Source organism: Gouania willdenowi, chromosome 21 (assembly GCF_900634775.1).
Source record: "Gouania willdenowi chromosome 21, fGouWil2.1, whole genome shotgun sequence".
In the NCBI taxonomy this organism is placed as follows: domain Eukaryota; kingdom Metazoa; phylum Chordata; class Actinopteri; order Blenniiformes; family Gobiesocidae; genus Gouania; species Gouania willdenowi.
In genome coordinates this window covers 28,191,137-28,206,983 of record NC_041064.1, presented here as the reverse complement: position 1 = coordinate 28,206,983, position 15,847 = coordinate 28,191,137, and the positions used below count along the sequence as shown (strand labels likewise).

Below are 15,847 nucleotides of genomic sequence, written 5' to 3'. Positions count from 1 at the left end.
TGTAGGAACTTTATCTTGTGCTTGAGTTTTCTGATGTTTTAGAGACATGAAAGCATGTATCACTCGCTGCTGTGAGGACAGTAAAAGGGTCAGAGTCACAGCTGCTCCTCAAACACAAGCAGTCCAGCTGCAGCAGATCTCAGCTGATCAGAGCAGACACACTCCGTACATACTGAAGATAAATTGGGTCTGTTCATACCAACTTAGATCATTTTTAATAAGCTATTCATACCGCTTGTTGTCACTCTCCGTCTCTCTGGCTCGAGGCGGACTGCACTGACTGAAAGTGGATTGCTCGCAGTTCTCTGCACACACCGACTCCGCGGACAGCGTTCCTCCTGAACACGTTTGTGCCTTTATTCTGTTGCTTCTCCACCTCGGTCTTCCTTTTTCCTCTTGCTTTGCCGTGTAACTGCTGTGCCAAAAGCCGCATTAGAGACTTCAGATGGAATATAATGCCATGGGACTGTCCCTACTCTCAGATCCAGAATGCACATCGACTTTTGATGAGCAGCTTGAGCAGCCAATAGTAATGCTTAAAACTGTTGGTAAAAAGATCTCTGATTGGCTGAAGTCTAAAGCTCATTTACAGAGCAAGGAGAAGTAGAAGAGATTCACTGTCCACTCAGAACACTTTGGATTACATTATGTAATACAATATGAGATGATTATGGATTGTTGATTAAATGAAACCAAAAAAATATATATAATATATAACTTTTCTTTTGGGAAACTGTGGTGCACTGGTGAGGATTGCTGCCTCTCAGTGCAGGAATTGTGGGTTCAATTGGTGACCCCCTACTTGTCTCTGTCAAGCCCTGCAAAAGACTGGTGTCCTATCCAGGGGGGTTTGCACTGCCTTACACCTTAGGTCTGCTGGGATAGGCTACTGCAAACTTCTACAGTAAAAAACAGGTGTAGAGGATGAGAACTTTTATTTAAGCAAGGAGTGTGACGCTCTTTTTCAGCCAATCAGAGATCTTTTTACAAACCAAGTGCTCCATAAGAGGTTTTTGGCATTACTATTGGAGGCTCGACAAAAGTCAATGTGCGTTCACATCAGTAGTGATGGTGCAATGGCAGACATTTCAGCAGGAAAAGTCCCCATCTCCGTGTTATGCACAACAGCTTACACGAGAAAGCAACCCAAAAAGTGCAGAACAACATGGCGAAGCAACAGCCTAAAGGCCCAAACATACTCAGGCGTAACATATGCAAAACAGACACTGCGGTGGTCTGCATGGCTGTCGGTGGAATCGAAACAGGGAGGGAAGGGGGGTGCATGATTGTTTCTATTCCAGTCTCACAATTCTACATACTGCAGCATTAATGTAGGGAGAAAAATCACAGCATGTGAGGTATTAAAGGAACTTACCTGTTTCACATCATACGCAAAGAGGACATACTTCAAGTCAGGGGAGATGGAGTACTTGGCCACTTTGAAATTATTCTAGTGAAAAAGTGATAAAAAGAGAACAGATTCTGTGAATGTAGAAAATCATTACAAAAACAAAGTCTTTAATAGAACACATCCTAGTATCTCCCTTATACCTGTATCAAACAGGAATAAATGTAACAAAGAGACAGTTTAACATTTTTGATCCAAACGTTAACTAATAGCATCATCATACAGCAGTTGTGGGAACAAATACAATTTAGGGTTTGAAAAATTATAATAAAAACTATACCCTTAGCAAATTGACGACTTTACAATTATGAACTATTATTTATACACAAAGTCTAGTGTAAACTACATTGTTTAAATTGTTAATTTCTATGATAGTGTACTGCTACCAGAAGATTTAGCTGCTTAACTTTGGCTTTTTAGCTTATTGCAACAGAATACTTAAATATCTAAGTACACCACATCTGATTGCAGTGAATAGCCAGGCATTAGGAATAATTTAATTAATTATTTAAGTGTATCATTGATTTCTCAGTTCATCTTCTTCTTTTCTTTGACTATGTTACAATGTACAACGATTAACTAATGTCTGACTGTCAATTTAAATTATCCTGTCTTTCTGCTTCCCTGGTTAGGCTTAGATGTTGAGTGTTTTACCATGTATCAGGTTTGCAGTCTACTTTGATGTACATTTGCTCCATGCTAACACACAAACAAACAAAGGTAGGAGGTGTTAATGGAAGAAATGAATAAACATAATCTTGAATTGCAAGAGAAATGCAATATAGGATGCTGTTAATGAGAAATTCAATACTGTAGGGAAAACAGGCATATTTTGCACATTAAGACATATTTGTCCAGATTAGTTATCCATTAGAGGTAAATGTACTAAATAGATTGCTTGTGTTATTTTGCCGATTTGACAGACACATTCTTCATTAAACATGGGTAGTAGATTGAACATGTTTGGGCTCACGCTGGCAAAGTTTGGACTCATTTGTACACACAAAATATTAAGTAACATTTCGTGTAGGACTGCAACCCTCTTTATGCTAAGCTAGAATATTAGCAAGAAATATGCACAGAGAGCTAAAGTCTAAAAATGATGCTCCTTACATTAAGTGCTTTAGGAACGTCGAGAGACTTTCACTAATTTGTCAACTGTTGGACATAGTTTCTTTTTAGTGAAACTAATTCTAAGCCTTAGTAGTTCAGCCAACACATTCTCACTCCCAACTCGTCACAACTCGACGTTCGGCAAATTGCCTTATTTCAAGATAAATTGTGGATTACAATTGTTTTTATTACATTTCTAGTGAGAAATTTACCCATAACTTATGATTAGAGTTAGGGTTAGGGTTAGAAGTCTTATTTTGAAAAGTTGCGGTGAAAAGCAGCTTACGGACCCTCCCCGTCAAAAAATTAAAGCCAAGGGGGTAACCCGTGCGTCGAATACTGAAGGGTCGTTCCGGAATGTTGATATGTGACAAGTTGGGAGTGACAGTGAGTTGGTTCAGCATGGACTGCACGTGATCCGCTACAGATCTCTGTCAGTCTTCCCATGGGCTAGGGGCATGCTCTGGCTTGATGGCCTACTGAAAAACAAAAGACAGTCCTGCTAAACTGAAATCAGAGGTGATAGTGTGTCACTGTGGGATGGTGTGACGGCTTCCTTCTGATTAAGTATCGCCTTGAACCCGAAATAAATCACCTGCAGTGTGACCACACACACTCCCTCACACAAAGTCAAACTATGTATAATAAGTGCTTCAAGTGGAATTACACATGCAGATACCATGAGATTAATTTTTCTGCATCGCACTGAGCTGATTTCCAACAGAAATGTTGGCAGACAAAAGCTTTTTGACTAAATTCTTCCATCTTGGTTGGTTTCTTTGCAACTAAACAGTTGATGATTGAAGCCTGCAAGGTGCACTGTTTTCCTCAAAGTCATTACTGACACATGTTCATTAACTAAAATATTTAATGTTAAGGGTGTAGCTTACCCTATGATTAATATGAGCTAGGAGATGAACTGGCATACCTGTGCAGAATTATGCCAATACAAATGAAGAGGAAAATCAACAATTTCAAAAAGAATAATATTTTTTTTTCCATGTCATTTTTTTTAATTTCATTTCATTTTTTGGAAAAACATTTCAAAATAATTTTTCAGCTATTTAGAAACCCAAAGCTAACATTTATGGGCAATTTGTTTTTAATTTCAATAAATTGCTAATTTTGTGAGAAAACATCTGGACCTTTATGATTTGACTACATGATCCAAGGTGACTCAATGATTATTAGTTGCATTGCTGAGCTAACACACAAATACAGGAGAATTAGACAGGCATATTCAGAACCTTTGAACCTTATATACATACTGAAAGAAAATGATTCACAAACACCAAGGAAGAACACACAGACTGCATAAAAGAAACAAACAAACTGGAGCACAAAGTCCAACTCTAAACCTCCAGCTGCAAGATGATATTGCTCCTGTATAACCCCAGAATTAAAATAAACAAGGTATGTGTGATGACATCAAATATAATACTATACTTAACAGGTCTTATACAGGATGTATATTTTTTAATACAAACTTACAAATGTTGTGTTCGTCAGAACAATTTCAGTTTCATTTGTGAGGATGTTGAACTTGATGACATGTCCGTCACTGTTCATGTAGAGGATTTCAGAGTCTGGAAACAAATAGGAAAAAGGCAAGTTTACAATATTGAAGGAAAATCCTGGAAGCTGAAACACAGCAAAGGTCCCAATTTCAACAAATTCAGAAGCAACAATGTATTTTGTTAGTACGTTTCCCATGCTTGATTGTTTCCAATAGCAACAACAAAATAACCAGCGAGACAGGTTTAAGTGACAATCAGAAAAAAAAAAAAAAAAAAAAAAAAAAACTGCAGGAATCAAAAATGAAGTGCATCTGCCAAATAAAACTGAAAAAGGAGGGCAGTGGAGTTTTCATCTTACATTGAACAAAGCATGTTGTGTGTTGATAGGAACAGCCAGGAAAACACTGAATTGGCTGGACGTGACTGCTGTGTTTGCTTTTTGTTAGAGCCAACCTTAAAATGTCATGGAAAAAAGGAGCTTTGATATGACTTACAATTCTTTTGTTCAAACAGTACCAGGCAAAGCAGCACTATAATCAATGCTGCATGCAGGAGGCAGACATACATAAGCATGTTTGTGCAACAAGGGTAAAGGACTAGAAAAGCACCTTAGACCAATCATGTCCATGTTTATTATTACAACATCTTTAACAACTTAAAGGTAAAGTATGCATTATCTTTAAAGCTTTAAAAAAAATCACGAATAAGAGCAATTATCTTAGAAAGCAGCCAGTATCTAAAGGGTTGAGCTTTCATCCTTTTAAGGATCACATCTGGTCAGAAGGTGTGATCTCAGAGGATTGTGCCCACTGTGGAAGGGAATTGATAAGATTATTTCAATTTCTATTCCATTTTCAATTCTACTTAACGATTCTGTTCTTGATCGATTCTCATTTGTAAAAAAAAAAAAGAGAACAAACAGGTTGATTAGCACACAAACTAAGTCAATGACTCACTCTTCTCTGCCTCAGTGTAAGGAGAAGCTCGAGGCAGACTATGTGAACTGGAGCAAGTACTGGCAGCTTTTGAGCCAGTTAGATTCTGTCCCTCATTATGGTCATCTAAGTAAAATGCACGAGAAGGCATTCATTTAAAGTTAAAGTTAGTAATAGCTTTTACAATGAGTCAAATGCTGCTATCGTGATAGGCAGTATACAATGTTGTGCGCAAAAGCTTGGGTACCATGTTTCCCGCTGGCTGCACTGGTGAATGACGGCACCTCCCACGCTGCGTAACTTGCATGAACTATGCACTGTACAGGGTGACGTTATTCTTGCACACTCACTGGAATCAATAAGGGAAGTGAAACACTGGGAACCATTTTTAAACAAGAACTGTTTTTTATTCCCATCCTTAGTGCCCACCTCATTCAACTGCATCAAACTTTGTCATTATTGGGGCCGTGGTTTATTGAGGTAAACGCGCAAGAGAGGAGAGTGGGAAAGGGACCCGGCAGTATTCCACACACAGTTAAAGCTCATTATGCCATCTCACAAAGACAAACTAACTTAGTGTGGCGTGCAACCCTGTGACCACTGCCTGCCCGAAGCACGGTGCTGCTCAGACTGTTGACTCTCAAAAAATAATCACTCCTTTAGGTTGTCTTTTTTTCCCATCTTCTCCCATTCAAGCCATAACTAACAAAAACCTGTGTATGTGCCTCACGGTTATGTTAGAATTAGCTACATTAAGTCTTAACATCATTTGTTTGCGGTGCTTTGTGTCTGGTTGGCCGCTGCTGTCTGACCAGGTGAATGTAAGGGCTGTTTTTCTGTTCACCTTGACGTCCAGTTTAATATGTTCCCACACTTAACATTTTCAGTCTTTTCTTAGTGCAATTATCATCATTTTTGTCGTCCTTGCTTCCCGATGCTAAAAACAAACTCATTCCATAGCTCCGCTCCCCCTTCTCCTAAGTTCCTTTGCCTGTGTGATGTCAGCATGTGCTACACACAAACATTACATATGCAACACAGCAGGCTTGGCTTTGAGCTGTAAGAATTTAATTAAATGATTCCTCGAGGCAGAAAAAAATATATATATATATATAAATTTTACAGACTTGATTTGCACTGAATGTATTTCCTTTTTTTTTTTTTCTTTTTTTTTTTTAAAAACAACCTTTTTGTTTATTTCATTGCCCAGCTTGAAATAAATAAACAAAAAATGTCTTGAATACTAAAATGCCCCAATCTAATTGTCCTGGCTGATTAAATAATTTACTTTCACGTTTATGTTCTGTCAGTTGAGACAGTTTTGAACAACTTCTTTGTAGTTGACCTTTATTTGAATGGCTTCAGATACCACTGGAGTGACTGCCACCCCACTGTAGCACCTGCAATTCTCAGTGGTCTCCCATCCAGCTACCACCCAGGCCTTAGCTTCCGAGATCTGGCAATGACAGGCAGGTATGGCTACAGACCTCAGTAAACAATACTCCACTAAGAAAATTATGCTGTACTTTGAAAGTGCTGTGGGCCCCAGATTCAAGACTCTACCATTCCTGTCTGTGGAGGATGCCTGCCACGTCTATTCAACTCTAACGGAGGCTGTGTTTGCTGAATTACAAAAACATACTTATGTAAGTAAATATTATCTTGCATATTTTAATGTGTGATTTGCAACTTTTTTTTATTTAATGCATCAAGATTATTATAAAAATAAAGAAAATGTTTAAACACTTAATATTAACTGTGAAATAATCTAGAGCAGGGGTCTCAAACTCATGGCAATTTGTGGACCCCCACTTCAGAATCAGAATCAGAATCAGAAATGTTTTTAAATGGCCATGTACAGTTTTAAGGACAGTACAAGGAATTTGTCTTGGTAGTTGGTGCACAAAACAAACAACAAAAAAAAATAAATAAATAAATAAAAAATAAATATATATACAGTGCAGCAGATAATGTCATCATGGAGGTGGTGATCGGGTGGGGGTGGGGGGGGAGGGGGGTTCAGTGGGTGACTTGGGGTGTGTCATGTGGATGGTGGCAGAGGGAAAGAAGCTGTTTTTGTGTCTGGAGGTTCTGGTCCTGATGGACCGAAACCTCCTTCCAGAAAGGAGAGATTGAAACAGTTTATGACCGGGGTGGGAGGGGTCGGCCACAATCTTTTCTGCACGCCTCAAAATCCTGGAGGCGTACAGGTCCTGGAAGGAGGGCAGATTGCAGCCGATGACCTTCTCTGCAGAGTGGATGATACGCTGCAGTCTGGCCTTGTCCTTGGCCGTAGCTGCAGCATACCAGATGGTGATGCTGAACTTCTTCAGCTGCCGCAGGAAGTACATCCTCTGCTGAGCTTTTTTTTTTCCTGAGGTCCTGAGTGATGATGGTCCCCAGGAAGCAGAAGTACTCCACAGAGCTCACTGTAGAGTCTCCCAGGGTGAGGTGGGTGAGGGGGGCTGGGTTCTTCCTGAATTCTGCTATCATCTCCACTGTCTTTAAAGCGTTGAGCTCCAGGTTGTTCTGGCTGCACCAGGACACCAGCCGGTCTGTCTCCCACCTGTAGTCAGACTCGTCTCCATCAGAGATGAGACCAATGATGGTCGTGTCGTCTGCAAACTTCAGGAGTTTGACCGACTGGTGAGAGGAGGTGCAGCTGTTGGTGTACAGGGAGAAGAGCAGAGGAGAAAGAACACAGCCCTGAGGAGATCCAGTGCTGATGGTCCGGGGAGCAGAGATGGTTTTTCCCTGCTTCATGTGCTGCTTCCTGTCAGACAGGAAGTCTGTGATCCACTTGCAGGTGGAGTCTGGCACGTTCAGCTGGGAAAGCTTGTCCTGAAGGAGAGCTGGGATTATAGTGTTGAAAGCAGAGCTGAAGTCCACAAACAGGATCCTGGCGTAGGAGCCTGGGGAGTCCAGGTGCTGGAGGATGAAGTGGAGAGCCAGGTTTACAGCATCGTCTACAGACCTGTTGGATCTATAGGCAAACTGCAGGGGGTCCAGGTGGGGGTCGGTGATGTCCTTGATGTGGGAGAGCATGAGGTGTTCAAAGGACTTCATGACCACAGATGTCAGAGCGACGGGTCTGTAGTCATTAAGTCCTGTGATCCTCAGCTTTTTAGGGACAGGAACGATGGTGGAGGCCTTAAAACAGGCTGGTACGGTGCATGTCTCCAGTGAGGTGTTAAAAATGTCTGTGAACACTGGAGACAGCTGATCAGCACAGTGCTTTAAGGTGGAAGGAGAGACAGAGTCCGGTCCACAAGCCTTACGGGGGTTTTGTCTCCTGAAAAGTCTATTTACATCTCTCTCTTTGATGGAGAAAGGTGTCTCTGTGGGAGGGGGGGAAGATAGGGGAGAGAGCCTCTGTAAGCAGCTGTGGTGAGACTGTAACTTTGATGTGGGGGGTGAAGGCTGGTCAGAGGTGTGAGGGGGGATGGAGTCAGGTCTGTCCCACTGTCTGTCAAATCTACAATAGAAGTTATTCAGACTGTTGGCCAGGCAGAGGTCGTTAGCAGCAGCAGGGGCTCTGGGCTTGTAGTTTGTAATTTGCCTGAGCCCTCTCCAGACAGAAGCCGAGTCATTCGCAGAGAACTGATGTTGTAGCTTCTCTGAGTACAAACGTTTGTCTTTTCTCACCTCCTTCCAAACGTGTACTTCGACTCTCTGTACCTGGCTCTGTCTCCACTCCTGAAAGCGACCTCTTTGTCTGCCCTCAGCCCTCTGAGCTTAGCTGTGAACCAGGGTTTGTCATTGTTATGACTCACCCTGGTCTTTGATGGAATGCAGCTGTCCTCACAGAAGCTGATGTAGGACGCCACTTGAAATAAATATTAAATTTTAGTGCGACCCCCCCAAATTTTTTTTTCATAGGGACTTCTTTGTCAAGAGAAAAAAACTTAGTGGGCATGTAACCAGAGGGTTGCAAGTTAAAATCCACTGTGGGCCATTACTGTGGGACCCTGAGCAAGTCCCCCACACCCAATTGCTTTCAGGACAGATTATTCATCTCAATGAGACTTTCCTGGTTCAATAAAGGTAAGAAAAAAATTCTGATGCCCGTGAACACAACTCGCGTACGCATCATTAAGGAAGGAGGCACAGGTTTTGTGTTAGGACGCTGGCTGGGAGCTCTCCGAGGTCCTAAACTAACAATGTGATGCCTGTCAGACAGCAAAACAATAGCCTATTGTCAGACGAGGCCGGTGCTCATGCTTAGCCACTACCATCGAGCTGTATGTAATGATATCTACTGTTGCATAATCTCATGTGAATGAGAAATCCTGCAGGCACGTGATTGAGAATGCATTTTTTTGCAGAACCCGAGAGTTAAAATGTAATTTGTTTCTCATATAAATTACACATTTACGTTTGTTTTAGTGGTAAACTCGTTTTTATTAACAAACAACTGTTGATGTCAACAGACCCAGTGGATCTATTTACAGTACATAATCCAGGTATTAAAACTAAAAACATGTTCTGGACATCACAAAGATGTGTCCTTAAAGCAGGACATGTTGACCACCTTGGGTTCCTGCACAAGAATCTTAAAAACGAAAAAATAATGTTTCTTATGTCCCCCTGTTCCTTCCTGAGGATTACATGATACAGTTCACAGTTACTGGTAGTGTTCAAGTTGAATTCCTATTTGTCAGAATTATTTCCTTCCACAGCCTTGGAAGTGGGGAATGTACATTTTTATTTTGTGTCCCCAATGCATTTTAGCTTGAAAGTTGATTGTTCTTTATTTTTTATAAAACATACTAGGCCCTTTTATAGATGTAAATGGTTACTTTTTTTTTTAACAATTTGATAAACATATCACTTGATTTTTATATTGGTACTTGAATTGCTGCTACTTACTTGTTATTGCAATTTAAAAAAAATAAGTAAATACATTGTATTTGACACCATTTTGTACTTGTCTAATTATTGATATTGTGATATATCGTATTCTATATCATAATATTTAGTATCAAGATATATCGTGATGTATTGTATCATGATACGCAAATCGTGAATCGTAATGTATCATCAGATTCATGGGGGATGTGTTAAATGTATGCATATAAACAGCAAGTGTTTACTTGTACAGACCTTTAGTAAATCTGGCTATTGAGGATAACTGTTAAATGCTTAAGAATTTGCATTTAGCAACACATTTGTAAAAAAAAAAAAAAAAAAAAAGAGTTACGACTACAGACTTTGTTAGTTCTTCTAAAAAAATCTAGTCCCAGCTTACGTTGTTGATTTGAAAACGAAATCTGACTATTTTCAGTCTGAAACTGTGATTGAAGAGCTATGACAAAAAACTAAGGTGGAAATGAAGTATTTAAACAGAATGTCCTTGTACAAAGGGTCACAGCCCATCACTTAGCCATCGGGCTGTTAGAGATCATTTCAATGTTATTATAATGTTAATATAAGGTGCTTCAGTAATAATTAAATATATATACAGTATATGTGGAGTATATCAGCTCATTGGTTTCAGTGATGGCAATTCCTACATCAACCATCACTGAAACCAATGAGCTGATATACTCCACAGCAGCAGTGATCCTAGAGACGCTTGGCTATCGTAAGAGCAACCATGAGATGAAACACCCACCATGGAAAAGAAGGCTGGAGGCTAACATCAAGGCAGCACGGAGAGAAGTGAGTCAATTGACAGAGGCCTTGAAAGGTGCAATGAAAAAGCAAGTACCCAAAAGGTACAGCCAGATGCCCGAACCTGAAGCATTGGAAACTGCCAAACAAAGGCTCCAAGCCTTGGCCAGCCGCCTAAAGAGATACACGAGAGACAACGAAGCCAGACGAGTAAATTGTCTGTTCGCAACTCAACCAGCGAAAGTGTATGCTCAGTGGCAGGGTAACAATAACAGAGCAGACCCACCAAGGCTGGAAACTGAACAGTACTGGAAAGGCATATGGGAGAAGGAGGCAGCACACAACAGTGATGCACAGTGGCTGGTGGCTCTAAGAGAGGACCACAGCAACCTCCCTGAACAGAATCCAGTTACCATCACAGTGGCAGACGTCCAAGAAAGAGCCTCAGGTATGAAAAACTGGACAGCACCAGGCCCTGACATGATACACGCCTACTGGCTTAAGAAACTCACGGCACTCCATGAGCGCTTGGCAGCTCAAATGAACCAGCTGCTGAGAGATGGGAATCACCCTGAATGGTTAACCAAAGGGCGCACAATCCTGATCCTGAAGGATCCCTCAAAGGGTACGGTCCCATCCAACTATCGCCCAATAACCTGCCTCTCCACAACGTGGAAGCTCATGTCCGGCACCATAGCGGCTAAGATAAGCGGGCACATGGATCAATACATGAGCACAGCTCAGAAGGGAATCGGCAAAGATACCAGAGGTGCCAAACACCAGCTCCTGGTAGACAGAACAGTCGCTCGAGACTGCAGAACCCGACATACTAACCTGAGCACTGCCTGGATTGATTACAAGAAGGCCTACGACTCGATGCCACATACTTGGATCATTGAATGCCTGGAGCTATACAACATCAACAGGACTCTAAGAACCTTCATTGCAAACTTGATGAGGCTGTGGAAAACCACCCTTGAAGCCAATGGCAAAAGTCTCCATCAAATGTGGCATATTCCAAGGAGACGCCCTGTCCCCACTGCTGTTCTGCATAGGTCTGAACCCCCTCAGCCAAATAATCAACAAGACTGGCTATGGATACCGACTCAGGAACGGGGCCACCAGCAGTCACCTCCTCTACATGGATGACATCAAGCTGTACGCTAAGAATGAGCGAGACATCGACTCGCAATAAACAGCTACGCCCTGCCAGTAATAAGATACCCTGCAGGAATATTAAGCTGGCCAAAGGATGAGATACAGACCACAGATGTTAAGACGCGAAAGCTTCTAACCATGCACGGAGGGTTCCACCCCAAATCCAGCACTCTGAGACTATACGCTAGCTGGAAGGAAGGAGGACGAGGACTAGTGAGTGTCATGGAGCGCCATAACCAAGTGGCTGGTATAGTGTACAGGAACATCTGTGCAGAGTATGGGCTGGAAACCCCAAGGTCAAAGTGGGAAACACCTCCAAAGGTGGTAGAGAATGACCGAGCCAAGATCCTGTGGGACTTCCAGATACAGACGGACAGAATGGTAATGGCGAACCAACCAGACATTGTGGTGGTGGACAAAGAGCAAAGGAAAGCTGTTGTGGTCGACATAGCATCAGTGGTGCCCGTGGTCATTGGGGCACTTGGGGCAGTGACCGCCCAGACTGGAGGAGTGGCTCCAGCAGATCCCAGGAAATACATCTCGGTCCAGAAAAGTGCAGTTCTAGGAACAGCAAAGATACTGCACAGAACCCTCAAGCTCCCAGGCCTCTGGTAGAGGACCCGAGCTTGGAGGAAAAAAGAGACCACCCGCGGAGGCTGAGGAAGAGAATTTTTTTTTTAAATATATATATATATATATATATATATATACAGTGCCTTGCGAAAGTATTCGGCCCCCTTGAACTTTTCGACCTTTTGCCACATTTCAGGCTTCAAACATAAAGATATAAAACTGTAATTTGTTGTGAAGAATCAACAACAAATGGGACACAATCATGAAGTGAAACGAAATTTAATGGATATTTCAAACATTTTTAACAAATAAAAAACTGAAAAATTGGGCGTGCAAAATTATTCAGCCCCTTTAAGTTAATACTTTGTAGCGCCACCTTTTGCTGCGATTACTGCTGTAAGTCGCTTGGGGTATGTCTCTTATCAGTTTTGCACATTGAGAGACTGGAATATTTGCCCATTCCTCCTTGCAAAACAGCTCGAGCTCAGTGACGCTGGATGGATAGCGTTGGTGAACAGCAGTTTGCAGTTGTTTCCACAGATTCTTGATTGGATTCAGGTCTGGACTTTGACTTGGCCATTCTAACACCTGGATATGTTTATTTGTGAACCACTCCATTGTAGATTTTGCTTTATGTTTTGGATCATTGTCTTGTTGGAAGACAAATCTCCATCCCAGTCTCAGGTCTTTTGCAGACTCCATCAGGTTTTCTTCCAGAATGGTCCTGTATTTGGCTGCATCCATCTTCCCATCAATTTTAACCATCTTCCCTGTCCCTGCTGAAGAAAAGCAGGCCCAAACCATGATGCTGCCACCACCATGTTTGACAGTGGGGATGGTGTGTTCAGGGCGATGAGCTGTGTTGCGTTTACGCCAAACATAACGTTTTGCATTGTTGCCAAAAAGTTCGATTTTGGTTTTGACCGACCAGAGCACCTTCTTCCACATGTTTGGTGTGTCTCCCAGGTGGCTTGTGGCAAACTTTAAACGACACTTTTTATGGATATCTTTAAGAAATGGCTTTCTTCTTGCCACTCTTCCATAAAGGCCAGAGTTGTGCAGTATACGACTGATTGTTGTCCTGTGGACAGAGTCTCCCACCTCTGCAGTTCATCCAGAGTGATCATGGGCCTCTTGGCAGCATCTCTGATCAGTTTTCTCCTTGTATGAGCTGAAAGTTTAGAGGGACGGCCGGGTCTTTGTAGATTTGCAGTGGTCTGATACTCCTTCCATTTCAATATTATTGCTTGCACAGTGCTCCTTGGGATGTTTAAAGTTTGGGAAATCTTTTTGTATCCAAATCCGGCTTTAAACTTCTCCACAACAGTATCTCGGACCTTCCTGGTGTGTTCCTTGGTCTTCATGATGCTCTCTGCACTTTAAACTGACCTCTGAGACCATCACAGAGCAGGTGCATTTATACAGAGACTTGATTACACACAGGTGGATTCTATTTATCATCATTAGTCATTTAGGTCAACATTGGATCATTCAGAGATCCTCACTGAACTTTTGGAGAGAGTTTGCTGCACTGAAAGTAAAGGGGCTGAATAATTTTGCACGCCCAAGTTTCAATTTTTTATTTGTTAAAAATGTTTGAAATATCCAATAAATTTTGTTTCACTTCATGATTATGTCCCACTTGTTGTTGATTCTTCACAAAAAATTACTGTTTTATATCTTTATGTTTGAAGGCTGAAATGTGGCAAAAGGTCGAAAAGTTCAAAGGGGCCGGATACTTTCGCAAGGCACTGTATATATATTAGGGATGTAACGATTCACTCAACTCCCGATACGATTCGATTCACGATACTGGGTTCACGATACGATTCTCTCACGATTTATTTTACAAAATGGGACTGTAGAAAAATGACTGAAAAATATTCCTTTATTTTTTGGGAGAAAAATAACTATAAAAAACTATACTGTTTTCCTTTTATTTTTCATTGTCAAAAGAATCCCTTGATAAACTATTCAAAACAATGCAATTTAACTAAAAATAAATATTGAATGAAATAAATAAAGGAAAAATACAAATGAAGAAGTAGTCTCAAATTCTGGTTCTATAGTAAACAATACAAAACTGCGGAATAGTTCTTTTTCTTTTAAAAAGTGCAACTGAAAATGTATTTTGTGCCTTAAAAATTGGACTTAAAAAAAACTCTGTATTTAGGTGAGATATTTGTTTTGACCAGCAGAGGGCGCTGGTAACCCAGTGGTCGGTTGGCATGCAGATATCTTGCAGTGAAGAAGAGATGCTATGCTAGCAGACAGAGCTAATAGAAAAATGTGACTTTTACAGATTTTCACATAATTTTACAGATATTTTTTCGGTGCTAAAGGGGTAAGGAATCATTTATGAATATGTTTAAAAGTAGAAGGCGGCCAGAAAGAAAGTATTAGCAGATTCCGCCCGCCGCCAACACTTCTGGATAAAAAAAGTACTGCGATTCAATTTTCACAGTATCGATGTGAATCGTGATACCTATGAATCGATTTTTAATCGTTACATCGTTACATCCCTAATATATATATATATATATATATATATATATATATATATATATATGTGTGTGTAACCCAAAGAAATATGTTAATGCATCGATACAGTTCGTAAGGTATGTTAAAGTTTAAAAATAAATAAGTTAAATATATTATATAAATATGGGTAAAAATAGTGTTTCATTCATGTTTAACAATATTTCATAACTATTAAAAGTACCCAAGTATAAGTTAAAAACATGTAAAGTATAAGATGCCTTTGGTGTATTTTATTTTTGTTTTATTGTGAAGAGCTAGAAGGAAGTGCTGTGTATACAACTTCTGCCAGTCATTTGTTGTATTAGCTTTACGTGAGTAAAAACCGGAGTACCGCGAGTACCGGAGGAAAAAAGTTGAGATGTGTGCCGCGGTTTTGAAAGAATAAGTGAGTTTCTGGACCGTTAACCCAATGGTCGGTGATGGACACTTGTTTCATGCTTCTTGGAGGATTACCTATGGACTTTGTCAGCCCGAGATTCGTCCTGCAGTAAGGTATTTCTGAGACTTTGAAACGGGTTAGCGCACAGACTTTAGCATTCACTAGCTAGGTGGATGCTGCACACGAGGAGTAGTTTAGCTAACTCAGCTTGCTACAAGGACTACTGTTCATCATTCCGGCCTGGATGTGAAGATTAGTCATAACTGAAGTGCTTAAAGACTGCCAGAAGAGTGTCTTTGGGTGTATCTTTTCTACGGGCCTCACTCGCGGAAGACTAGGCCTGGACCAGCAGACGGGGGATACCGCCGCCATCTTGGAGCAGACTTTGCCTCCACCGCCATCTTGGAGCAGACTTTGCCTCCGCCGCCATCTTGGAGCAGACTTTGCCTCCGCCGCCATCTTGGAGCAGACTTTGCCTCCGCCGCCATCTTAGGGCAGAGTTTCTTCTCACTTACACCTGAATGTGAGCCACGCACTTGTCAGGGCAAAAATTGTTAGTTATGTTTATTAACATATTTACTCATAAACCTTATTCTTTTTAAGGCTTTAA

At 41.1% G+C, this 15,847-nt stretch overlaps 1 protein-coding gene across 3 annotated transcripts in view; it reads right to left on the bottom strand.

Moving 5' to 3' along the window:
• dpp10 (dipeptidyl peptidase like 10) overlaps nt 1-15,847 on the bottom strand; it is a 185,359-nt gene that overhangs the window by 102,157 nt on the left and 67,355 nt on the right. For all 3 annotated transcript variants that reach the window (XM_028436497.1, XM_028436499.1, XM_028436498.1), the window contains 2 exons: nt 4,013-4,107; nt 1,376-1,450 (listed from right to left, as the gene is read on the bottom strand). In XM_028436497.1, coding sequence (XP_028292298.1) covers nt 1,376-1,450; nt 4,013-4,107 — 170 coding nt within the window. The remainder of the gene's footprint in view (nt 1-1,375; nt 1,451-4,012; nt 4,108-15,847) is intronic.